This window comes from Suricata suricatta, chromosome 12, assembly GCF_006229205.1.
Source record: "Suricata suricatta isolate VVHF042 chromosome 12, meerkat_22Aug2017_6uvM2_HiC, whole genome shotgun sequence".
NCBI classification, from domain to species: domain Eukaryota; kingdom Metazoa; phylum Chordata; class Mammalia; order Carnivora; family Herpestidae; genus Suricata; species Suricata suricatta.
Genome location: NC_043711.1, coordinates 77,566,660 through 77,593,550, shown reverse-complemented (window position 1 = coordinate 77,593,550; position 26,891 = coordinate 77,566,660). Strand labels below are relative to the sequence as shown.

The 26,891-nt window shown below is 42.6% G+C and overlaps 1 protein-coding gene across 3 annotated transcripts in view; it reads right to left on the bottom strand.

Annotated features, from left to right (window-relative positions):
* Positions 1 to 26,891, bottom strand: part of C12H20orf194 (chromosome 12 C20orf194 homolog) — a 131,182-nt gene that overhangs the window by 58,490 nt on the left and 45,801 nt on the right. For 2 of the 3 annotated variants that reach the window (XM_029917223.1, XM_029917225.1), the window contains exons 9-20: positions 24,366 to 24,421; positions 20,522 to 20,657; positions 16,814 to 16,895; positions 15,812 to 15,848; positions 11,258 to 11,345; positions 9,821 to 9,897; positions 8,055 to 8,099; positions 7,627 to 7,672; positions 4,223 to 4,334; positions 3,609 to 3,679; positions 2,617 to 2,667; positions 1,192 to 1,279 (exon numbers count right to left, since the gene is read on the bottom strand). In XM_029917223.1, the coding sequence (XP_029773083.1) occupies positions 1,192 to 1,279; positions 2,617 to 2,667; positions 3,609 to 3,679; positions 4,223 to 4,334; positions 7,627 to 7,672; positions 8,055 to 8,099; positions 9,821 to 9,897; positions 11,258 to 11,345; positions 15,812 to 15,848; positions 16,814 to 16,895; positions 20,522 to 20,657; positions 24,366 to 24,421 (889 nt within the window). The remainder of the gene's footprint in view (positions 1 to 1,191; positions 1,280 to 2,616; positions 2,668 to 3,608; positions 3,680 to 4,222; positions 4,335 to 7,626; positions 7,673 to 8,054; positions 8,100 to 9,820; positions 9,898 to 11,257; positions 11,346 to 15,811; positions 15,849 to 16,813; positions 16,896 to 20,521; positions 20,658 to 24,365; positions 24,422 to 26,891) is intronic. The other variant, XM_029917224.1, reaches the window with a different exon arrangement.

The window sequence follows — 26,891 nt, the reverse complement described above, 5'->3', positions numbered from 1 at the left end:
GCCCAGCTGGATTTTAAAGCTATCTCAGGTTAATGACTCCTTTTTATTTTCTACTTCCTCACCCTCTTTTGAAGCTGAATGTCTATAACTGTATCCTACAGCAGTGCCACCTTGGGAAGGCAGAGGCAGATAACTGGTCTTTTTTAGTTTGATAGGGCCACAGCTGGAGAGGACTTGTGTTCAGGAGTTGTAGTGAATGGATTACATGCCAGAGCCTTTTCTACACCTGACTTAGATGATCTTGATGATGAGATTTTGGATTTCTGAGCTGGTGAAATTTAGGACTTTGAACTATTACCATAATGAAATGAGGCCCTTGGGAAGAGGGGATTGTATTTTGCATGTGGGAGGGATGAATGGGGGGCCAGAGAGTAGATGGTGGCTCCCAGGACCTTCATCCCCTGATGTTATTCATGTGTTCATGTAACATTATATGGCAAAAGGGAAATTATCTGAGCAGGTTCTAATCACAACAAGCTCGTTATAAGCAGTTTTCTCTGGCTGGTATAGAAAAGGAATTCAGAACAGAAGGGTAAAAAATTCAACAACACACAGGAGGTTCTCATTTGCTGAGATGGGGGAGGACTGTCACAGGGTGGAGACCTCTGGAAGAAGGAGCTAATAAGCATGGTCCTGGCTGACACCTGGCAAAAAGACAGGGACCTCAGTTCTACAGTCTAAAGGAACCAAATTCCGCTGATGATCTAGATGAGCCTGGGAGCATTTTCTTCCCCAGAGTTTCCAGATAAGAGTCTAGTCTAGCTGATGCCTTAACTTCGGCCTTATAAGACCCTAAACATGAATCTTTCTGATCTATAGAACCATGAGATCATAAACACGTATTGTTTTACGCTACTAAACTTGTGGTAATTTGTTATACAACAATAGAAAACGAATCCAGACTTTGGTCCACAGATTCCACTTCTGGACATGCTACTGCTCTAGCCCATTCTGAGAACAATCCTCAGGGGGTAACAAGAGGACCAGATCGTGGCTTTGGGCCCATCCCTTTGGAGCACAAGTTTCCTATCTGCAAGATGCGTGGATAAACAGAAAAGCTATAGGAAAACACTTCTATGCCAACAAGTCTTTTCAAATATCTGAGGTATTATTAATCACAACACCTGTACCAACACCTGCAGAAGAGGAATCCAGACACAGTCAAGAAAGGAACAGTAACAACCGGCTCACCTTCCTCAGGCCAGGAGTGTGGATTGCTGGAACAAAGATATGCTCCTTCTCCTCCTGTTAGAAAAGTGCCCAGGAAACAGGCATCCCCCTTTAAAAATAAGCAATCACAAAGAATGCATGATTTATAGCATAAACATTCACAGAATCAAAAGTTCTTCCCATCTGTCTATCCATAAAGCTGCTTAGTCAGCCTCAGATATACCCAATTTCTTCCACACCTTTGGCACTGCCTGGCTCTTTGTCACGTTACTGGCACTCTTGACTTGTATCAAGGAAAACAATGTGAGGTCCTCTCTGAGTCCAGACACCAACGCCTGCTATGCTTGTTCATGTTCCAGTGGATTTCTAGCCATTAGAGGCAGCTCACCTTAGCCAAAAGCCTCGACCTCTCAGTTCTATACGTCTAGGTCAATCTGAGATCTACTTTTAATAGTATAGGGAGATTAAAACACACACCAGAGGCACCCTGGATGGCTTGGTTCATTGGGTGTCCGACTCTTGGTTTTGGTGTGGTTTGTGAGATAGGGCCACGCTGGGCACTGCACTGACAGTGCAGAACCTACTTGGGATTCTCTCTCTCCCTCTGCTCCTCCCCTCACTCATGTTCCCTCTTTCAAAATAAATAAATAAACATTAAAAAAACCCCACAACGCACCAAAAGGCCTAAATGGCAGAATGAACCCCTCTAATTGTGCACCCCATTAAATGGTTATTTTTAAATTTTTTAATGTTTATTTTTATTTATTTCTGAGAAAGAGAGAGAGAGAGTGTGAGTGGGGGAGGAGCAGAGAGAGAAGGAGTCACAGAATCTGAAGCAGGCTCCAGGCTTTGAGATGTCAGCACAGAGCCCAACAAGGTGTTTGAACCCACGAACTGCAAGATCATTACCTGGACTGAAGTCAGATGCTCGACCGACTGAGCCACCCAGGCGCCACCCCCCTCTAAAAAATGATTTTTAATGTTTGTTTATTTTTGAGAGAGACATAGCATAAGTGGGGGAGGGGCAGTGAGAAAGGGAAATGGTTATTTCTAGAGCTTTGCCACGAGGGGAAGAACGCAAGCAGGAATTGAGACAAAGAGGAACATGTCCTTCAGATCAGCTCTACAATGAAATATTCTAAATTATCTTCATAAATTGTTTACATTTCATTTTGATACAATGTTAACATTAAGAATAAGAAGGCTGCGGGTGCCTGGGTGCCTCAGTCAGCTAATCACCCAACTTTGGCTCAGGTCATGATCTCATGGTTTGTAAGGTCGAGCCCCACACAGGGCTCTGTGCTGACAGCTCAGAGCCCTGAGCCTGCTTCAGATTCTGTCTCCCTCTCCCCCTGCTCCTCCTCCACTCATACTCTGTGTGTCTGAAAAAACAAATAAATACTAAATTTAAAAAAAAAAAAGAAAAAGAATAAGAAGGCTGCTTACCTTAACTGCTTGCTGGGTTTTCTCAGACAATTTTACTTCATTATCTTCTACCTGTATCCAAGAGGAGTGCAAATTTTCAGTTTCCTACTTCAGGGGCAAAATTCTGCTAGGTTTCTCCCATGTTCAAATATTTCCAGGAGACTGGGAAGTCCCTCAACCAAATCCCATGCTCTTTAGGGCCTGATGGCTGGCAGAGTTGGCTGGCAGCCGGTCATCAAGCCTTAGAGCCCAAGGCCATGGTGGGCTCTCGCACTGGGATCTGAGGTCCAGCTAAATGAGCTTATATAATATGTGGAATAGATGTATTTGTCTCCACTTGTTATTTCACTTCAGGGAAAAGCAACTATTTGTAAGGATGAAGGGAAGAGAACATATTAAAATATTTTGAGTGTGTTCTCCTTTAAATGTGTTCATCTCTGAGGCTGATTCTTCTCTTTCCATGTCAGAACTGTAGGAACAATATAAACAGAGTCTAAAATGGGTATTTAGACCATTACTTGACTCGTTACTGTCATACTTTCTATGTCCCAAGGCACCATAGTTTCAGCCCAAGTCACACTGGTACAGGTGGGACCCTTCCACATGTAGAGAGACATTGCTGTACAAACTCAGCTGTGACCATTCTGACCAGAGCAGAGAGCCACATGATCTACTCTGCACTATCTGTGTGACTTTAGACAGGCTGGTCAATTTCTAAGCCTCAGTGTCCTCATCTAGAAAATGAAGATGTTAGTGTCTTTCTTTCATAATTGAACAGGGACCCAAATCACTTAGTTCCTCTTGTTTGGCACTCTCCCAAGATTAGGAGAGAGTTAAAGAAACTAGATTCGTTTGTATAAAGACAAAGAGCTTAGATAAAAACTTCCATTCCTGAACAACGTTAGTTTAGGATCTGATACCCCACCATGGACCCAATGAAGAGGTGCTTTCTCAGATGTTTTCCCCGATTTCTCCACATTTAAGTCCACTTCCATTGGATGAATAACACTAACCAGCCAGGAACAGAATCTGGGTATGGCGGCTGTCAGGACTATGGAGCTGGTTTCTGTGGTAACGGTGCCATCTGCAGGAAGACCACAGACATGCCAGTTACTGCTCACTACCTGGCCCACCTTGTAGGCCCAGCAGTTAACACCCCTCCCTTTCTCAGGAGCGAGGGCTCCTCTTCTTAGTATACAAAATCTTACGCCCTCAGAAATTGAGAACTTCCTCATCTGGGAATAGGGAGACTAGAAGGGGAGGGATAAAGCTTTCCCCATGTCATTAGCTCTATTACTTTTCTTATAACAGAAATACACATTTAAATGAAGAGTCCTGGGAATCAGTCCTTTTTATCTATATTTTTAGTTTTTATCAAGGAAGTGCAAAGGTTACAAAAGAGGATCTAATAATTATTTCAAATTGCTTCTAACTACCAATAAGGCTGTATATGTGAATATGTTACACATTTATGTTAATAACACATTCTATAGAACACAATAACAATGTATAATTACATATCACAGGATTTATATATACATAGTACTATGAAACTATATATAACTTATTTTGCCAAAACAAAAACAACTCAGATTTTGCTTTATAAAGACTTCTTATAAATACTTACCTTTTTCTTTAACCAAGATCTGAGACGTCAAAAAGGATTCTGAGAAGACCACAGACCCTAAGCACCCCCTTCCTCCCAGCAAGTCAGGAATATCATAGACAGTCATACAAGCCTGTATCAAATGAGAAAACAGTGTCAGGCCAGCTGTCAGTCTTATAGACTTTCAGGGAGAGACCCTTAAGAAACCACAAAATAATTGCTTTAAAGCACATTTCAAAAGAATACTCGAGAGTTTCTAAGGAAAACTAAAGTTATCCTGAACTACATCTCAGAACTGGGAGAGGACTTCAGCATCACCCAGGCATCTCTGCAACTGCTGCTGCATCAGAGACACACTTGGGTTAGAAGAGTATTTTTCTTTTAAAGTTTGTTTATTTTGAGAGAAAGTATAAGCAGAAAGGGCAGAGAGAGAGAGAGAGGAGACAGAATCCCAAGGAGGCTGTGCTGTGAGCACAGAGCCCAATGAGGGGCTCAAACTCACAAACTCATTCATGACCTGAGCTGAAATCAAGAATTAGACGCTTAACTGAGCCACTCTGGAGCTCTGGGCCACTGGAGTATTACTATGTTTCTATAAAGTCCTTCAAACTGCTTATCTTCCCAAAGAGAAACATAGCAACCTTCTTAATTGTGATGAGGCCCTGGCCTCTCAGACTTGGAGGTGTTTCTTCCAGTACGCTTGCATACTCTTCACATGCTGGCACATCTATACATGCTTACTAACTCGTTTTTTGGTTTGGGCTCAAGTTCTGGACAAGTCTGGAAAGGTGGTCATTCATTTAGTACACAGGTCTTTATGGATATTTCTGGGTATCTGCCGACACCTGCAAATGCTTCTTTTAGTACCAAGAAGATGAAAAGAAAACTAAGTTTTTATGGCAAGATAAATATAGAGGCTTCAGTAGGCTGGAAAAAATTAGAGCAACAGAGAGAACTCTTTAATGTCTGGAAACAAGCCCTAATTCATATTAAAACTAATAAAAACAACAATTCAGGGGGCATCTAGCAGAAGAAATGCAGAAAATGGTATGAGCCAGAGCCAGGGTCTAGAATGACTGAAAATCCGGTGAGGGACATGATGGGTGGCACAAGGAGCCCTCTCAGGTACCGTCTCCTCCTGGTCTGACACGGCTGAATGAGTGCCCAGGTGCAGAGTTCCTGAAGCAGAGCCCACTTTCACACATCTTTGTCCTAGCCTGGGACCACTCTCAGAACAGAGACAAAAGAGACCTGGGGCTCCTGAAGAAAATTGCTAGATCCCCAAACACAAAAAAGCAGAAGAGTTGAGGGAAAAAATAAAAAGAGTTCAAGCCAAAGTTGTTAATTTCTCATGTTGTCATGAAAAAAAAAAAAAGTACAAAAGTGACAAGTAGGCTTTTATATTTCAGTTAACTTTTTAAAAATTTATTTTTATTTGTTTAAAAAACTTTTGTTTATTTTTGAGAGAGACAGAGAAAGAGACAGAGACACAGAATCTGAAGCAGGTTCCAGGCTCTGAGCCATCAGCACAGAGCATGACGTGGGGCTCAAATTCATAGAATGCTAGATCATGACCTGAGCTGAAGTTGGATGCTCAATCCACTGAACCACCCAGGCACACCCCCTCTTTTTTTTTCTTTTTTTTAAAGATTTTAAGTAATCTCTACACTGAACATTGGGCTTCTACCCATAACCCTGAGATCAACAATCACAGCCATCACTGACTAAGCCAGCCAGGTGCCCCTATTTCAGTTAGCTTTCTGAGTAGGTCTTACAACTGGGTCTTTTTCTTGTTGTTGTTGTTGTTGTTTTAATCTAAATCTGCTCCAAAACCTTCCTCGGCTACACGGTCTCTCTTTGTGGTATTGAGAACCCCACTTTGGTTCCTAGATCAATCAGGAAGACAATCCTTTGAGTTATACCCAATATCTTACTTTCATATTTGGCTTCTAATAGTGAATAAGGGGAGAGAGAAAATTAAAAGGCAGAACCTCATCTCTGCCTGGAAAGGAGGACAGGATTTGGACAGAAAACAACAACTTCTCTCTCCTCTCCTATTTTATTAGCAGCTGTTGAATGCGTACTTAACACAAAAATGAGATTCTGCTGGACTCCTGATTATCTTGTATTGTGCAAAGCACCTTCCAAAGCACTGCACAAGAGTCTAAGTAGAGAAGTCAGGGCTTAAAGTCTGGCAAGACTTCTGATATTAAGTACTATCACTTAATATCAGAAAGTATTTCCTAGCATCTTGATGATGCCAATTAATAAAATCTAAGCAAACATCAATACAAAGTGGTTACAGATACAGGGAACAGATACATTATAAAAAGAGAAATTACTCACAACCTTAAAAAGTTACCCCTGTTGTACTACTTTCTTTAGATAACACTACTGTTTTTCCACTGGTGATGGTGGTAGGCATGCACGGAGTCATCCACACCTGTGCACCAAGTTCCTCGTGACTAAAAGCTCACTGGAATCAAGGCCTGGGCAGTAGCCACAGAACAGACTCAAGGCATAATCTGGGCCCATATGTACTTCAACCAGAATCTTGGCCGGATGGGCCACCATCCTCTCACACACTGCTTGCCAATCATCTGCACATCAGGATGCACTGGAATAAACGGAGGACTTGCCTTGTGACCAGGAGCAACTAGTCTAGAAACTCTGCTCCCCCAGGCATGCCAGCCAGCCCACCTGGCCCATCAATGTACTCCCAGCACATGGGTCAGAAAGTTCTGCTCTGACCACCTCTTCCCTGGAGACTTAGGCGCCGTTTTATTTTTTTGTTTGTTTGTTTGTTTTTATTTATTTTCACAGACCCCTGTTAAGGGCCTCAGCACAGGCTGTGGAACACGGAGAAGCCACTGAAAACTCATCAGTATTTGTTGAGGGAGGCTTGTCTTCTGCTCACATTTCCACATGAGGTCAGAGCACTCTCAGTCACTTAGAGGAAGCCTAGGCATGGGGTATGTATGATGTGGTGGGCCTGGCACAGCTACCCAGGCACCCTCAGAAAGCACAGGCTCTCCCCTCCCACCGCAGCTAGAAGGCTCTTAAAAATATACTGGTGGGGCGCCTGGGTGGCTCAATCGGTTAAGTGGCCGGCTTTGGCTCAGGTCATGATCTCACAGTTCGTGGTTCGAGCCCCGCGTCGGGCTCTGTGCTGACAGCTAGCTCAGAGCCTGGAGCCTGCTTCAGATTCTGTGTCTCCCTCTCTCTCTCTGACCCTCCCCTGCTCGTGCTGTCTCTCTCTGTCTCTCAAAAATAAATAAAAGACATAAAAAAAATTTAAAAAAATATACTGGTTTCCTCAGATAAGGGATGGACTGCCCAAGAATCCCACGTCCTCCTATCTCACCCCTTGCAGATGTCCCTCTAGAGGCCACTCTCTGCAGCTGACTTATAACAGCTCTGCTTACCGTCTTCATGAAATATAAGCTATCTTCACTGTCCAGAGGCACAATCCTAGAGGAGGAGAGAGACAGGAGAGACATATATTACATTTATAATGTTCTCTTTTCTCAACTTGGCAGCAACCCACAGACCCAGATTTCTTTCAGGGCTTTTCAAGGCATAGGGTTGCATGTAAGTAGAATTAGTACATAGGTCGCTGGAGGGAATTAGGTCCACCCCCTACACCCATGCCCCATGCTTCAGTGGGAAGCACTCAGGGTAGAAAGTCTCAGATGAGTGTAGCCAGCCCCAAGCCCAACCCTGGCATGATGCAGTTGCCAAGTGTGAAACTCTATGAAGATCACCCACGTCAGTAGTTATAAGTTAGACCCTCTCCTCTTTTTGGTTCCTAAAATTTGTCCCAAATGAGCATGCACCACAAACATACACTTACCTTCCCTGATTATTCACAGCGTGTATATGAAAAGCCGTCTTGGAGCTGTAGACCCAAACAAAAGATGTCAGTCTGCTCCTGGTGACCAGAGTGTTGGTGCCCTCCCCAGACAGACACAGCTGCAGCGCACTTGTGCTGGGCCCTCACGGTACACTTCCAAGTGTGGGGCCAGCGTCTGATTCATCATGGCTCTACCTCTGTGCAGATTCTCAGGGCTGCCTTGACTCTTGGACAGAGCGTGAGGGAACCATGTGACACAACTGTTGTCTACTGCAGACTGTGAAGACCCTCTAGTGGCCCATGGCCTCCTGACAGCTCTGACAGATTGTCCTAATCCTCATCTTCTTTACTACCTTTGGGTCAAGGTGCCATCCCTGCCCAGAGCCCAAGCAGAGGCCAAGTCCTGTGTTCCTTTTGGGAGATGACTTGCTAATCTGATGTAGTGTGAGGGTACTCAGTGCAGTGACCTTGTGGAGAGAAAGGAGTGGGGCTCCAGATGGAGGGCTGGCCTTGGGAGATGCTTCTCCTATTGCCTGGTATTCCTTCCTTGTTCCTTCCTTCAGATAGGAGGTACTTCCAGGGTTAAAAGGCCTTGGGTTGAAAGGTGGCCTGTCCTGGAGAGCCTGAGTGGACTGACTATGCAAGCCCTGAGGAATGAAGAAAATGAATAGGCCAGCGGTGTCGATGGAGACACAGAAGAGCCCCGTGGTGCAACAGTGGCTAACGTTTACATGCCTAGCCCTCGGTACAGATGTTCAGAGAGCTCCTTGTCCTGTCCAAAGTCACACAGCTGGAAAGCAAAGGTGCTTTCTCAAACTCAGGTCTGGCAGGAACAGACAGGCCACTGCCAGGCCACTGCCAGGCCTTAAGGGAACGAACTTCTTTTGTCCCTTTCCTCTCAAGGCCAGAGCTACAAGATCCAGAAGACCCACAGAAAAGGACCTCAAGCCTTGCAACAAAGAGATCTGGCTCTTCCCTCCACTCCTGGACTTGCAGCAATGGAATTCTTGTTAGATCAATTGACTGACTTACTTTTTCAGTGCTCCTTCTCACTCCCCAGGGCTGTAGATATAAGAAAATGTGGGGTACAGAACTGAGGCACCACAGGGCACATCCCATAGTGCTCTTAAAGAAACTCCCCAATGTTGGTGTCTTCTGTCTCCTTTGCAAAAAAGTGCACTTAGTGGTTCTCATATGGGACAGAGGGTTAGGTGGACTGGGTTCATACAAGTTTTGCTATGGACACAGACCACACAGAGGGCTGCTGTGATGTGCCAGGAGATGTGTGAGGGCTAGACTGCCAGCAAGCCTGATTCCCAGAGCATCTAGCCCCTGAGACAGGGCCAGGCTCAGGGTGTCAACTACCTGAGAGGGCATGGAGGCCCAGAGCCAGGTTCTTCTAAGCCGTGATTGTCTTCTGGTGCCCAGGGACCTTGACCCAACAAATTTCACCTCTCACATCCCCAGCTTCACCTTTCTAACTTCTGAACCTGGGTCTTTCAGGTCTCCGATGCCTCTGGTATTGATCTGCTTCCTCTTCTGTCATCAGGAATGTGTCTGACTCTTTTTCATATAGTCCCTCCATCTTAGGCTCCTTGGCCTTTCAAAGCCCTGATCATGAGTTTCTCCTTCACACATCCCCATCCCCTTATTTTACTGGAACATTTCTCAAAGAGGAGATAGAATATCAAATACAGGGAGAAAAGGATTTTTATAAAATGAACATTAAAAATAATTCCTTATAGAAAATAGCAGCCATTGCTTACCGTAGGGCTGCCTTAAACTGCATCAAATCAAAGGAATCTAACCCAGATCCCAGGGTCTGCTCAGCTACCTCCTTGGCCTGTAAAATCAATGACAAAACAGAGACAATGAGCTTTCAGAGCAGGAAAGAGTACACGTCACTGATAGGAAGTACCCTTCTAACATAGGAGAACACTGTGTCCCTCCCCTCTACATGACTGCTTTGTATACATCAATAGATCAAAGTGAAAACATTGTGTTAAGGGAAACAGGTGCCTGCTTTCTTTGGGCTGAGTTCACAGGAAAGACTTCATTCAGACAGGTGGGCACTGGAACCTGATCTGCTGGGAACTGTAACCAGTGGGGGTTGATGCTATTGTGAGGTCTGGAAGAGTGTTTTCTCCTCCCCTCTCCCCTGGCCCTGAAGGAGGGACTACTACCCTTGGAGTTTCTGTCAGATGCTAAGAATATTCAAATACCCAGATATACAAAAGATTGGTTAAAAAAAACAAAGGTGTGAGAACTGATAGTGCACATGCTTTCAGCTAAAGGGCTGAGAAATCTCAAGTTGTGCCAGGGATTCGAGTTCAGTGAGGAGGGGAGATGGCAAGAGAGCTGGTGACTATGGCTACAGTGTCTCTGGTATCTACAGCATACACAAACTTTCCAATGTCAAATGGCTTCCTTCAGGAAAGGTCCCATTGGCATTGGGAGGCATCAAGCCGACTCTTCTCATCTCCTTACCGGGTCAGATATAGGAATCCGACTCAGCAGGGCAGGTTAACCGCAAAACAGCAAGGAAGAGAACAGTCAGAGAATGAGAACACATGGGCTTGTCTAAGAAAGGCAAGTCAGATTTTCTAATCTTTAGGTTTTTTTTTTAACAATGAATTATAGGAAATCACACTATATAGTTCAAAACAAACTTAGGGAGCCTGGGTGGCTGAGTCAGTTAAGCATCTGATTCTTGATTTCAGCTCAGGTCATAATCCCAGGGTCGTGCTAAACATCAGGCCCTGCACTGAGCATGGAGCCTGCTTGAGAGTCGGTCTTTCTCTCCGCCCCTCCCCCCCACTTGCATGCTCTCTCCCTAACATTAAAGGATCAAACTTACCTAACTTTATTACACTCACAGTAGAATAATCTATATTTTTAACTTTTAAAAGGATTTTTTAAAAGCTATTACTTAAAACACTATGCTACAGAATGATTTTCTTTAACACAACCAGAGATCTACAAAGAAGTGCTGATTAGTGCTCCTTCTTAGGACAACGGCAGTTCGGTCACAGGCAACAGAAGCCCAACGCTCTCCAGGCATCTCTGTGTCTGGTGCCACCTCCACTGAGGCCCAAGCTTGCACAAAACTGAGTACTACCAGGTGTCCAAAGCCAAAACAGATGGACAGGAAGTTTTACACTGAAATAACTACTAAGGAAAGGGAAACATGGTATTTGAATTACCTTTGTTAGACTTGAAGTTTTAGTATAACATGCAATGCCAGCCAAAACAGCCTCAATAACAGCAGCATACACCTGGGACAAGAGCCTACTTTAGAACAAAAAAATATGGGTTAACTACAGCATCATAAGGTCTCAACAAATGCCACATGCATATAAATGACATTTCCTAGGAAATGATTTTTAAACAGAATGAGAAAAGTACAAAAATGGAACTTGTTGGTTTCTAAACCTTTTATTAAAGCTAAAATTTTTTTTTAGTTTTATTTTTATTTTTGAAAGAGGGAGACAGTGTGAGCAGGAGAGGGTCAAAGAGAGAGGAAGACACAGAATCCGAAGACAGGCTCCAGGCTCTGAGCTAGCTGTCAGCACAGAGCCCAACATGGGGCCCGAACCCACGAACCGTGAGATCATGACCTGAGCCAAAGTCAGATGCTTAACTGACTAAGCCACCCAGGCGCCCCAATTTCTAAACCTTTTAAAAGCATGTGCCCCATAACTGAGATATACTTTGCTCTTATTAAACCATGATAACAAAAGCCAGCTCTTCTTAATTCTGCCCAGAAGACCATCCTTCCCTTTTTGTGATCCAAAAGAAGAGAACTCTGTGGGCTCCCTAGCCTCTCTATGTCAGGAGCCTGAATCCCTTCAGTGTCATGGTACAGACTTTGCTTTTCCAGGACCAAGCAGACCACAACTTCATGTCATCTCCTCCCAGTCCTGCTATGGGCTGGCTGTTCCTGGAACCTCAGGGTAGGAGACCTCAGGGGCAGAAGAGATTAGTAGAGGAGAAGATGAGCTCCACTTAAATTCAAATTACCAGCTGCAGACCACTTTCCAAGTAGCTTACCTGATGTAGGGAATAAAGAATGCTTCTGAGGGGAAACATTCTCTTCCTAAAGCCTCCTTGCTCCCCGCTCGCCAGTCTTCCTCTTTCTCTTGGACTTCTCACTTCCCAAAGTGATTATAAGGTTTTTTTGGGGCACCTGGGTGGCTCAGGCGGTTGAGCATCTGGCTTCAGCTCAGGTCATGATCTCATGGTTCGTAAGTTCGAGCCTCACATCGGGCTCTGTGCTGGCAGCTCAGAGCCTGGAGCCTGCTTCCGATTCTGTGTCTCCCTCCCTCTCTGCCCTTCCCCTGCACATGATCTGTCTCTGTCTCTCGAAATAAATAAATGTTAAAAAAAAATTTTTTTTTAAAAAGTTTTTTTCCTTTGCCAGACTGGGACTGCTATGAAGGTCCCTAGAAAATCCAAGACTGGTTCCTCTTAAGCATAAATTTTCAATCTCTGCATTTTGGGCCAGATAATTCTTTGTCATGGGGTCAGTCCTGTGCACTACAGTTTAGCAGCACCCCTGGTCACTATCCATTAGATGGATAGTACCCCAGTTGGGATAACAAAAATGTCTCCAGCACTGTCAATGGTCTCTGGGGGTGGGGGGGGGGCGGTGACTGAGGGGGAGAGGAGCAGTAAAATTGTCCTTGGTTGAGAATCATGACTTTAGGGGAGGGAGATCTGGGATCTTATCAGGATAATTATATAGAGAAGGAGTTCATCCACGAGGCCCTGAAAAGCAAGGGAGGTGCCTGGCAAGAAAGTGATAAAGCCTTCCCTCAGAATACATCTATTTTTATGCCTGAGAATCTCCTAACAGGTAAAGGAAGGTGACAGGAGATAGAAAGCAGGAAGGAACACAGAAATGATCTGGTCTAACTTTCTCCTCTTACAGAAGCATTAAGTATGGCCTCTGATGGTAGAATAAGTTGTCCACGGCACAGTAAATGAATGGCAGATTTGAATTCAGGTCTGATGCCAGCCTCATGCTTTTCTACTGTGCCATGTCACACTGTCAACTTCTTTAATTTCTTCTTTGGCTCCTGCACCACACACCTCCACATTATAGATAAGGGATTTGAGTTGGGTAGAAGAAAAAAAAGAAAAAGTATACATAACAAAATGATAGCTCCAAGGATCAGCATATCCTGAAGACTGCTGGCCAGGCCACGAGAGAGGGGTCCATCCTGGTACAAAGCAGGCCTGGCAGGGACACTGACAATGAGCTTGGCCACTTCCAGGTAAGATCACAATCCTCCACACCTCGACACCAATACCAAAGACATATATGTCTTCCTCCTTTCCCCACCCAGCCTGATTCAGACATCATTCAGTACCAACATTGTTCAGGTCTCCCCAACATTTGGCCTTCCCCTATACAGACTCTCAGATTAGAGCTAATGCAAAGGTACCTGGTTATGGACTCCAAATAGCCTGAATACGAGGCCTGAGATTCATGGAGGAGGCTGCTCCATGCCTAGATGGCACTGCTGTTGCCTTCCCTAGGACTCCACACGGCCCAAGTTCCACCAACTCTGTAATTCAGTTAGTCTCCTGATATGGACCCATGCACCCCTCGACACCAGTCCCTAGAGCACGGCACCAATGAGTTTGGTTTAAGAGAAAAGCCAAAGATCAAGAATGAAGATCTAGTGGCTAAGCATAGCTGGTATAAAGTACCAGCAGGTACAAAGCAAGACTATATATATCCACCAACATATGAGAATGTGGTTGACTTGCTGCTGAAGTACAGAAAATCCATACATTTAAAAACTGCAGAGGGGCGCCTAAGTGGCTTGGTCTGTTGGGTGTCTGACTTCAGCTCAGGTCATGATCTTGAGGTTCATGAGTTCAAATCCCACACCAGGCTCTGTGCTGACAGCTCAGAGCCTGGAGCCTGCTTACAGTTATCTGTGTCTCCTCTGTCTGCCCCTCCCCTGCTCATGCTCTTTCTCTCTCCGCCCCTCCTCTCCCACACACACACTGTAGTGCCTGGGTGGCTTGGTCAGCTGAGTGTCTGACTCTTGATTTCGGCTCAGGTCATGATCTCATGGTTTGTGAGTGCCAGCCCCGCATCAGGCTTTGTACTGACACTGTGGAGTCTGCTTGGGATTCTCTTCCTTTCCCTCTTTTTCTGACCCTTCCCCTGCTCTAATTCTCCCTTAAAAAACAAAACAAAACTGCATACACATTAATTACAGCTATACAAAACCTAAATGTAGAAATTTTAAAAACCCGAAAGATACACAAGCAAGATATTAAAGGGTAGTGCCAAAGAGGAGGAATTATAGCTGATCTTATTTTTCTTACTTTCTTTTCTATTTTCCAAATTTTCTGTAGTCTGACTCTATTCTTCACCCTATGTTTTTACTAATACAGCTCAGTGTTTTCTACCCCCAGAGATTATGATTCAGTAATTCTGGGAACTACTATAGCCTGAGGAGCAAATATTTATAAAAAGATCCTTAGATGATTCTTTGTGGCCTGTCACTGCTGGCCTTTGGGAAGCATTCGTCTAGACCATAGTAGATTAACTCAGAATATTTAATTAGGTAATAACTCTATTATGTATTTCTGAAGGAAAATTCCTTTTTGGAATTTAGTAGTTCCAGCATTGTTACAGATTGATTTGTGTCCTTCTAAAATTCATATTGAAGCTCTAATCCTCAATGTGACTGTATTTGGAGATAGGACCTTTAAGAAGGTCATTAAAGTTAAATGAGATATAAAAGTAGGGCCCTAATCCAGTAGGACTGGTATCCTTATAAGAAGAGGAAGAGACATCAGAGATTTCTGTTTCTCCACAAGAGCACAGAGGAAATACCAGGTAAGGACATACCAAGAAGTTGGTGGTCTGCAACTCAAGGAGAATGGCCTCACAAGAGACCAACCCTGTTGGACTTGGAACTTGGACTTTGAGCTTCCAGAATTGTAAGGAAATAAATTCTGCTGTTTAAGCGACCCAATCTGTGATATTTTGTTATGGCAGCCCAAGCAGACTAACACAAACATTAATAAGTTTATTTCTTATCTTTGGTTTCCTGTTCTCTGTGTGGGGAGAGAAGTTAACACCAGGACCTTTCTAAAGGAAAATTCCTTTTTGGAATTTAGCTCTGATCCCTAAACCTGAGAGTCAACTCCAGAGGAAACACTGCTCAGACCAGATGGGGTTTCACAGATTCTCCCAATGCATTTCAGGATGTTTTTTTTTGTGGGAAAGCCTCTGATACAAAATGTACTGTGTAGAAGGCATAGTAAGAAGAGAGACCATTAAACTGCATGGGTGTGCACAGAGGAAGTCTCCTGAGTTCTGGAGGGAGGAGCACATGTCAAAGCCAGCAGGACTCCACACTGAGAGACAGGGGCTGGGGCACTATAGCTCTGCTCACTGCTTCACCCTGATGTCCCACTGCTGCTCTCAAAAAAGGTACATGGGACAGCCACTTCTTCTGAGTAAATCAACTTTGAGAAAGAAAAAAATAAGACAGAGGAGCACCTCCGTGGCTCAGTCAGTTGGGTGTGTGACTCTTGATTTTAGCTTGGGTCATGATCTCACGGTTTGTGAGGTTCAAGCCTCTCATTGGGCTCTGTGCTGGCCGCATGGAGCTTGCTTGGGATTCTGTTTCCCTCTCCCTCTGCCCCTACCCTGCTTGCTCTGTATCTCTCTCTCAAAAATAAAAAGAAAAAAGAAAAGAAAAAACAAGATAGAAATGAAGACTTACATTTGTTCAGTTTTCTTGGGCAGCTTACTCTCCTCCCCTGTGAAAGAGAACCATGAATTAAGTGTGACAAGATCACAGGACATGTGAACATTTCAGAAGGAGACTAGGAGATGTCAAAAATCACATTTTTCCCCCTTTTGGGTTAAATACAGTTTAAGCCCAAACAATAGAGAAACAGCTTCGCCCGGTATCTTCCCAGTCCTTCACTCCTGACACTGATTTTGACAACTTACTCAGCATTACCACTAAAGAGAGAAGACATGGGGAATTTTAGAATCTGGAATGTTTTTGTCTTTATTTTTAATTTTTTAAATTAAGAGGTATAGTTAAGTAGGCTCAGTTCTGACTCTTTTATTGTCTCTTTATTTAGCTGACCCTTAATTACCATGCTTCTTCAGAATCTTCCAGCTTATATGGCAACACCCAGCTGAAACCCTGGTTTCTGCTATACTCTGCTCTGTGGAGCAGTGCTGAGATCCTCATTCATTTGAGAGGTTCTTCTCTACACCTCTTTGGGTGTCTGTGACTTCTGGTTACCCCAGCAAGGAGAGCAGCTCTGGCGGGCGTAACCTGTCTGGATGGCCCTGCAGCATGGAGCACTTGCTCCTGTGAATGTCCCCGGTTCACAGGTACCCTTCTACCATGGTCCTTCCTGGCACCTGGCTGAGTCATCCAAACTCCCACGGTAGCCCACACCTCCTGCTATCTCCAGCTAGGACTTACTCATCTTTGCCTTCCCCCTGACACTGAGCACATGGTCTCACATATGGTGAGACTATATACATCCTGAGCTGATAATTATTCCTCCTGAAATACATTCTTTGAGAAATGTGTCAGGCACATCAACTCTCCTTTTGGAATCAAAGAGGGAGTTGGAGACCTACAAAGTGGGTATCACAAGCTTCTTAGGAATGCAGTAAACTGTGAGTTCACGTGTATCTAGTTCATGGGAGAAAGTATTCATGAGGTAAGTTGATGGGATGATGATTTACAGGAACTTACCCAAGTAAGGAATGTGGGTAGCTCCAAAAAAGTATGTTCTTGAACAGGCAAGGGGTCCCTTCGGTGAGACGCACTGTACTACCTGGATATCAGAAAAAAGTAAGAGTGAAAAAGGAGCAGGGACTTAGGTGTGCACTGTTAGACAAATGAAAAGTAAATAGTTAATGGAAATCAATTTTATCTCACCAACAGAGGATTTATTATTTTTTAAAGGCACAGCGGAAACAGTCATGTTTAGCTGTTGTTTTTCCAAAGATATTTTGTGTATGTGTTTTTAACCTTGGTTATATTGTGAGGCTGTTGTCTGGTTAGCCCATGATGCTACTGAATTCACAACTTAGAAGGAAAAGAGGAAATATGCTTGGATTTTGACTGCCATTAATAGTCCAGAACTTTCACAGTGAGGTCCTTGGCCAACATGACAGGCAGATGTGTGGGGGAGCTATAAATTCAAGGACAGTGCTCCCCAGGTCCCCACCTTCATTTGTATTTCATCTCTATACCTAGGCTTTGGAGAAAAGAAAATAAGTTCTCTAGATTTGAAAATACTTATTCTTCTCTGTTTAGTTGTTCATTTATACAAAGGTGGCCACAGGTGTCCTTTTCTCTTGTGAAAATCCAGCACCTCATCAGAGGTCCCAGGATATCAGGTATAAAACAAAACAAAACAAAAATGCTACTGTAAGAACTAAAGGAAAAGAAAAAGCTAAATATAATACAAACATTAATTCTACTCCAATGTTTAAGGAAGTCACAAGGGAATACATGGCATTTTTCTGTAATACTATAAACACCATGAATCCAAAGATTTGTAATAAGGATTTGTTATGACTACTTGTAATTCACCGTCATGAACATGATTAATATTGCCATGACCCTAAATAAAAACACATGTATGTATTTCTAATTGTGGGCTAATGGGCATATTTCCTCAATAAAACATGTCCCCTGGACTTCCAAACTTTTCCTAATGTAAGTTTTCTTTAAAGGTGCCACGGGTTTCAAACCTGCTTCCTGAGATTATATCATAAATTTGTAAAAGAAATCAGTAGAGAATTTACATATATAATGTACAACTGCTCAGATCATCTGGATTTGCGTGTTTTACCTGTCACCTACTAATCTGTATATTATTCATAAATGGCACAGGAGTGAAAAGGGTACTGAAAAAGAGATGAATGAAGATAAAAGGTCATCATCTCAGACCCCTCACCTCTACCCCAGGACCAGATCTCATGTGAGTTCCTAGACCTCATTAAGTTTCTGGGTTTATAAAATAAAGATCCCCAATTATTATAGAAAGTTGTGTAAAGAACTCGCAAAATTAAAAAAAACCACCTTAATAGATTATTTTGAAGAGCAGTCATAGGTGTACAGAAAGAAGTTAAACCCACAGGTGTGTGCGGCCCTCCCTATATCCTCCACAAGTCTCCCTCTCTCACTCTAGTCCGTATTCAGGCTCCAGGAGTTCATCGAAATTGTTATTTACATGGGGTTTCTGCTCCATGTAGGTAGACATTAGCTGTGACTCTCTGGATTCACCTCTCTAGATCTTAGAGTGGATTTGCCTTGAGACTTCAGCTCTTTGATGAGTCCAAGAGAAGTAGTTGGGTTTAGGTTTTTAAGCTTTTTTCTTGTTGTAAGAATGAGAGAGATGATTTCTAAGCTCTTTACATGTTAATGCCGAAAGTATAAGTCTGACCTGGATCTTACTTAAATCCTGCACTTTAGAAGCCCTCCTTTGACACTAGTTCTATGGGTGAACAGGGGAGCACACTGCTTTGTTACTACCAAGTAGGAGTGTAAGTCCAGGTTCTCCACACAGACTCTACTGACACCCAATGTGGGGTGTGTGTGTGCGTGTGCGTGCACCAAGAATGCATGCTCCTTGAGACTGCTGGGCAGGAACAGGAGTTTAGGTTCCCCGGCCTGCCTCTGCTGACACCACCCTGGCTTGGGAGAGTGCCAGCCACTATGGGTAAGTGATGGCCTTGTTATAGCTGAGTGGTGGTAAAGTCCTGACTCTCCACTGGCCTCCAATGATACCATCCCAAGGAAGAACACCTCGTTATTGCTGGGTAGAGGTAGACATCCAGGCTCCCCTGTTGTCTCCACTGATACTGCAGGGGGTGGGAGGGTTCACTGGTGCCCAGTGGGGATGAAAGTTATGGCCCCCGACTGGGCCTTCTCTAACACTAATACTGACAGGGGTGAGGGTAAGGTAATGCCACCTTATTACTGCCTGGCAAGGGTGGACATCTAGGCTCTTCACTCAGCCCTTGTTGGCAGGGGTAGATGGAGATACGTTTTTTCTGAGGGGTTTGGCGGGATTAGAATAGCTGTTATCTAAAAGTTTAGGGTCTTTTTTTTTAGGTTTATTTTATTATTTTTTGAGAGAGAGAGAGAGAGAGAGAGAGAGACAGAGAGACAGAGTATGAGCAGGGGGAGGGGCAGAGAGAGGGAGACACAGAATCTGAAGCAGACTCCAGGCTCCAAGCTGTCAGCCCAACATGGGGCTCAAACCCATGAACTGCGAGATCACAACCTGAGCTGAAGTCAGACTGAGACACCAAGGCACCCCTAAAAGTTTTCTGCCTTTTTAGGCTGTCCCCTTCCTTGTCCTTCCACCATAGAGAACAGGCTTTACTTAGGGCTTTCTTGGTCTGTGCCTATTGGCATTTCTGGGTTGTCAGCTTCTCCAATATCCAGTCTGGGATATATAGGCAAAAAGAAGCCCAGAAAATCCACTGCCATTTTGTCCCTTTGGTCCTAAGGTATTCAGCTAGCCTGCCTTCTTCTATCTTCCAGAGTCTTCCTATGTTTCTTTTATATATAGTTTCCAGGGTTTTTAATGGTACTTAGCAGAAGGAATAGGAAGAAGTAGGTCTACTCCATCTTCCCTGAAGCAGAAACCAGCTCATCTCCTTAAGTTTTAATCTAACACAGAGTCAACAAATAAGATTACACAAAGAAGCCTATGCCATTTGGCATTTTCTGTATATTCCAAGGGTGCTCTGAGAGGTTAACATGAGGCCGGAGGTCTCCCATTACAGGATGGTAAGATCCTGACAGCCTATCTATTCAAGAAGCCCTACGTTCCTGACTGGCTTGGGGGCAGATCTGAGGTTTCAGTCCAGAGAGATTAGGTCTCATGTTCTCCAGTCAAAACTAAAAAATAGTACCTACTTCCCCAGCTTTCCTGATTGTCAGGAACATTCTGAAAATACTCAAAATTTCATAGGCTTTTACAATCACTAGAGTCTCACATTTCAGTCTAATGTTTCCTTTAAAAGAACATAGTAGATAATTTACCACCAAATGCAAAAGTCTTCTCCCTGGTACCCTCAATACAAGAAGTGACCCTCAAAATTTATGTCCTAAAATGTAACAGTCAAGACAAAACAAACTTAGGCTTGCATGACTCTATTTCCAATTTTAAGTTAACTTGGAAATTTAAACTTAAAGAGCTTGGTTTGTGAAAGTATTGTTTAACCTTTTTCCTTCAAATATTTAAAAATTAACTCTGATGTTTTCAAAGTATACCTAGTACTTCTATAAATACAGGCAGTTTGCAATCATTTCTTTCACTCCAAAACAACTTCAAGTTCAAGGTTAAATCAATACACTAACCAGAAAAGTTACCCTTATCCTCCCCTTTTTCCTATTTAATAATAAAACCAATTAAGAGCAGGTAGTCAAGTCACTCACCATGTGTTTGGCAAAGCTCCCACTGGGACCAGTGCTGCGTACCAGGTGCCCTTCAGAAGGGAAGTTAAAGTTGCCAGCATTCAGGTTTTCTCGTGTGGAGTGATTACCAAAGAGAACGAATGGCTGCCTATTAGGGCTAGAGTGATTAGAAACATGATTAGAAAAGAGAGTCCCAGCCAGGACAATTTCCCAGTGAATGGGTTCTTGGGGTTTGCAGAATGGTGTCCTGTGTTCTGAGCAAAGTGGCCAATACAGCCCCCTTGACACTCCTTGCTAGATGGGGAGGGATGCCAGATGTCTCTGACTCCTCCTACTGACCCATAGAAATCATTTAGGGACATAACTAAATCCAAGCCATGTTTGTGTAAAAAAAATTTTTTTAAATATTTATTTATTTTGGGGAGACAGACAGACAGAGTGTAAGCAGGGGAGGGGCAGAGAGAGAGGGAGACACAGAATCTGAAGCAGGATCCAGGCTCTGGGCTGTCAGCAGAGCCTGACGCGGAGCTCAAATTCACAAAGTGTGGGATCATGACCTGGGCTGGAGTTGGACACTTAACCAACTGAGCCACCCAGGCACCCCGCAAGCCAGGTTTATATAGTCAGCTTGTCCTACTTCTTAAGGAGAAAGTTCTGTAACTTCGTCTGCTGTCACTGATGCAGAGATGGAGCAAGATTCCAGTCTCACACAACAGCATTTTAATAGAAACAGAAATTTTAAAAAATAATAGCAGTTGGGATAGACTGCAGGCAGACAACAGAGGCATTAACTATTCGGAGTAGCTTTTAGGATGGGAAGAGGAGAGTAGGGCTGCAAATGTTCTCACTACCACATCCACCTGCCCTGCAAGTGTCCCCTTCTTCCATTTCCTGTCTTGGTTAGACTTGCCTTTTTGTTTTTGTTGTTGTTACTTTCTTTTACCTCTCAGCCCACTTCAGTTGACTCCCTCAGTCATTTCACTCAAATTACTCTTGCAAAAGTCACCAAATGACTTTCATGTAGCAAACAGCCAATCCACTATACGGTCTTCAGCCTGCCCCGTCCTGGTCTCTCAGAAGTACCAGATACCCTCTCCCTGCAAGAGCTGTTGCTTCTCAGTCTCCCTGGTCATTCTTTTCCTCTGCCTCAGAATATTCCTAGGGTTTTACTTTTAGCTATCTGCCTCCCCTCTCCTCTTTCATGATCTATCCCACTCTACCTGTTCCCCTTCCAATTCTTGTAGTAAATAAATGGAATTGTCATCCATCCAGGGACTAAGCCAGATCTGAGAGGCTTCTGTAGGCCTCCCTGACTTCTTCTGCCCTTGCCCCTCTAAATTCAGTCAACCCACTAGCTGTCCATTTCCCTCAATCCACAGGGTTACAAGCCTCATCCATGTTGCCACCACTTCCTCCCCAGACAACTGTAATGCTTCCTCACAGCTACCCTGCTTCCACTCTTGCTCTCCTACAGTCTCTTTTCCACAGTGCAGCGAGTACAACCTTTTATATGTGCAAAGACTTTATTTAATGTCTTTATTAATTATTTTCAGAAGGACTGAAATCTTTCACATGACCAGAGAAGATCTACATGGTCTGGCCTGGCCAACTTCTTTGGCTCCATGGAAGGCCACTCTCCTCCAGCTCCTATATTCCACCAAATGCGTCTTCTTTTATGTTCCTTATGTTCTCACCTCAGGATCCTTTTCTCCTTTAATTACTATTATTATTATTATTTTTTTAAGATTTTACTTTAATCTCTACACCTAATGTGGGGCTCAAATCCACAACCCCAAGATCAAGAGTCGCATGCTGCACTGACTGAGCCAGCCCAGGAGTCCCTCCCTTAATTATCTTTGCTCATCATTTTCATTCAGATTTCCCCCCAGAGGAGGCCATGCTCCTCAGCTATAGTCTTCACCAAGTTCTTTTTTCTTTCATGGCACCAGAGTTTGTAATTATAATTTTTTGTGAGGTTGCCTGATTGAGGTCTTATTTCTCCACCACATTTTACACTCACTCCATGAGGGCAGAGACCATGAATTAGTTTATTCTTTGAATTTTAATTTTTAAAAAATGTAATCTTTATGCCCAACTTGGGGCTCAAAATCATGACCATGCTCTACCAACTGAGCCAGATGGACATCCCCGTGAGTGGTTTACTTTTTAACCATGTAGCTCTTCCTTAGTATGTCATATGTTCTCAACACAGTCAATGACTAAAGAGTATTTTTATTTTATTTTATTATTATTTTTATAATGTTTATTTATTTTAGCGGGGGGGGCAGAGAAAGAAGGAGAACACAGAATCCGAAGCAGGCTCCAGGCTCTGAGCTGTCAGCACAGAACGTGACATGGGGCTCGAACCCACGAACCACAAGACCATGACCTAAGCCAAAGTGGGATGCTTAACCAACTGAGACATCCAGGTTTCCCAAGGTGTTTCAAGGGTATTTTTAAAAAATAATTTCTGCTATGGACTGAATGTCTGTATCCCCACAAAACTCATGCGTTAAAATCCTAACCCCCAAAGCGATGGTATTAGGAGGTACGGCCTTTGGAAGGTGACTAAACCATAAAGACAGATCCCAAATGAAGGGTATTATAAAAAAAGGCTCTTATAAAAGAGGCACTTGAGAGATCCCTTGGCCCTTCTGCCATGTGAGGTTATAGGGAAATGACTGCTATCTATGAGGAAAAACTCATCAGACACTGGATCTCACAGTGCCATGATCTTGGACTTCTGAGCCTCCAGAACTATGGGAAATAAATGTTTTTTGTTTGTAAGCCACCCAGTTTATGGAATTTTTGTCACAGCAGCTAAAACAGATTAACATAGTTTGCTTTATTCCTGCCGCTTTCCTTAAATTACCCTTAGTGTGTGTCATGTGGAAAATGCTTTACATTTCTTTGTATTATTCTTACAAATATCTCCTTAAGCTTCAGGTAAACAGGGGTTCTTAAAAGTAAACTTGACTGACTTTTCTTCTGAAGCTTAATTCAAGCTAAGTGACTCTTCAGGCAGAAAAAGATGACCCTGAGTCCCAGCCAGGGTAGTCTGCCTGACATCAGATTGGGTTGGAATTAGGGAAGAAAAGAGAGGAAAGGTCTACCCTGATCTACCCATCAGAGGAGCCATCCCTGGCTGGGCCCTCTGGATTACCATGACGAGAGGTGCTAAAGGAAGAACCTCAAGAAAACAAAATGCAAAAGCGCTAATACTCCCTTGTCTTCCTGGGGCTGGACTTTTATTGCCAGAGCCCTTTTACTTCCCACAAATGAGGACCCCTGCCCAGCCTGTGGACATCCTGCTTCCTAGCTTTCCTGAGGTAGGGATGGAATATAAAATTCCTTTCTTTAGATTTCAGCAAGGTACAATGTTTTAAAAACTAGTTTGGGAGCACCTGGGCGGCTCAGTTGATTAAGTGTCCGACTTTGGCTCAGGTCATGATCTCTTGGTTCATGGGTTCGAACCCCACATCCAGCTCTGTGTTAAACACTTGCTCAGAGCCTGGAGCCTGCTTCAGATTCTATGTCTCTTTCTCTCTCTGCCTCTCCCTTGCTCATGCTCTGCCTCATTCTGTCTCTCAAAATTAAATAAATGTAAAAAAAACCCTAGCTTGCTATAAATCCTTGCTATAAAGCTTCCTATATTTAAACACACACACACACACACACACACACACACACACACACCACCGAAATGGACGATTTTTCAGAGTACAAATTTCTTACTCTGTGATGACTAAAGTCAATCTATGTTTTCCTGACTTTATCTTCTGGACTTAGATGCCACCTCACATCCACTCCCCTTGTTAAGCCCATTTCTCTACCACCATTCACTCTTCTTCCCCAAGAAACTTACCTGTTTTCAGTTATATGGCTGGAGATCATTCCATGACCGAAGTAACTTCTGAATGGCTAAAAAAGAAGCCAACACTGTGTTACATATCACAATTTTATAAAACAATCACAAATATCTGACATATGTATGCGCATAGGTATAGAGTGTGTATGTGTGTATTTGAAAGAGAGAATGAGAGAGAGAGGTGTTTATAGATTATTATAAGAACATGGAATGACATATGTGATAGAAAACAACATGAATTCGGGGGTCAAGGAGCAAACAAACAGCAACAGAAATAAAGACAAAAGGCTGTAAGAGAAAAATAAAGATAACAAATTTCTTATTGAATTTTATAATTTTTAATCACTGAAACAAAATTGGACCAACCTTTATCTATGGTCCAAGTTACTCACATAGTAGGAATTTTTCCTTCTATGAAAAATTTGTTTTTCTACATTTCTTTTTCTAAATGTTTATTTTTGAGAAAGAGAGAGAACAAGCAAGCGCATGCTAGGGCAAAGAGAGGAGCACAGTGGATCTGTCAGCACAGAGACATGGGGCTTGAACCCACAAACCATGAGATCAAGACCTGAGTTGAAGTCAGACACTTAACTAACTGAGCCATCCAGGTGCACTTGTTTCTCTACATTACTAATAAAGGAATATATATAAATTCTAACATACTAATTTAAAATCAGCATTGAGAAAGAATCCACAGAACTTAGAAATATGCGGAAAGAAGTTTCCCAGGAAATCACAGAAGTAACTTCTCAGCATTGGGGTGTGCGCGATGCTAGGCTAAACACTAACCAAAAACTGATATGCAGGGTCTATGTCAAAAGGGTCAAAATTTCAAAAGACAATTTTAGTCCTCTTGAATAACATCTATTGTTTACCTCTTGCTCTGATTATGTAAGTAATATATGCTTATTTTAGAATATAACAATCTTTAGGAACTGTTAACTTTCTTTCTATATTTTCTTCCTATCTTTTTTCTATGTTACATCCATAGCATATGGATGCTTATTAAATAGCCCTCTATTCTTGGAAATCTATATTGGTAATAACTTTCTTATATCATAATACTCTAATAAACAACTTTTCATAAATTTTATTTGTGGCTTTATTTCCTTAAAGCAGATATGGAAATGAAATTATAGGGTAAAAATGCAGACCTATATTGCCAAATTGTTTTTCAAAAAAGCTTTATCAATATACACTTCCACTTACAATACATGAGCGCGCCTACCTCAGGGGAAACTCATAAGCACGTGGATTAAATGTCCATTTAAAAATGTATCTTCCAAGTTGATACATGAAAAATGGTACCTCACTGCTGCTGTATTATACATTCCTTTGATTTCTAATGAAATAGAGTATATATTCAAATATGTTCAATGGCCATCTGGATTTCCCTTTAATAATTAACTGTTTACATCTGCCAGATCTTCATCAACTGGAGTTTTGGTGTTTACAGGTCTTACTGATCTGTAAAAACCCTTTGTACATTAAAATAATAGGTACATTTTACTGAGGTTTACCATGTGAACTGTGATAGACACTTAAATGTATTATCTTAAGCAATCCTAATAATGTATGAGGTTCATTCGATCCCTATTTCCTCTAGTTCAGTTAATAATATTGTACTAATACTTAAATGGGAAAAAAACATATGAAAAATAAAATGTAAAGGGGCTTTCAAACATGAAAAAAGATTCAAGCTTACTCTTAAATAGAAAAACACAAATTAAAATAATAATGAGATACCATTTCTTATCTATGAGATGGTGAAAAATTAAAACCTGTGACAATACATCCTGCTGGTGAGATTGTGGTGTAACAGGCACTCTCATATACAGCCGGTGGGAATGCAAATTGGTCAACCCTTCTGAAGAGAAATTTGGCAACAGCTAACACAACTAGATATGCACTTACCTTTTGACCCAGCAATCGCATTACTAGGTATACAAACCTCTAACAATATGAAAATACATAAGCACAAAGTTATTTACTATGGCACGATTTGCAATTGTGGAATATTAAAAACAACCTAAATAAGCACACATAAGAGAATGGCTGAATAAACTACAAATCCACATAATGTAATACTATGAATCATAATAAAGAATGAGAAGATCTCAATGAACTGACTTGGAGAAAGTTCTAGGATATATTCTTGTCACGTGAAAAAAGTGGAAGTGACTACATGTATGTTGCCCTTCAATTAAAAAAAACCAAAAGGGCATAAGAAAATACATATGTATCTGCTCATTTGTGCAAAAGAAAAAAAAGATAAATCAGAAATGAAGAGATTTGTTATCTACTGGTAGTAGAATAGGTGGAAAATGGTGGAGGGAGGGAGTGAATAAGGAGGTGGTAGGAAAGTAGAAGGGACATGTCACAGAATATGCCTTTCTAAGTATCTTTTACTCTTGGAACCATAGTAATGAGAGAAGAAAAAAAAAATCCAGAAAACTAAAAAGGCCATCATCGGTGAGATGTGGGACCACTTCAAGTGGCCTAATATAGTGGTAATTAGAGTCT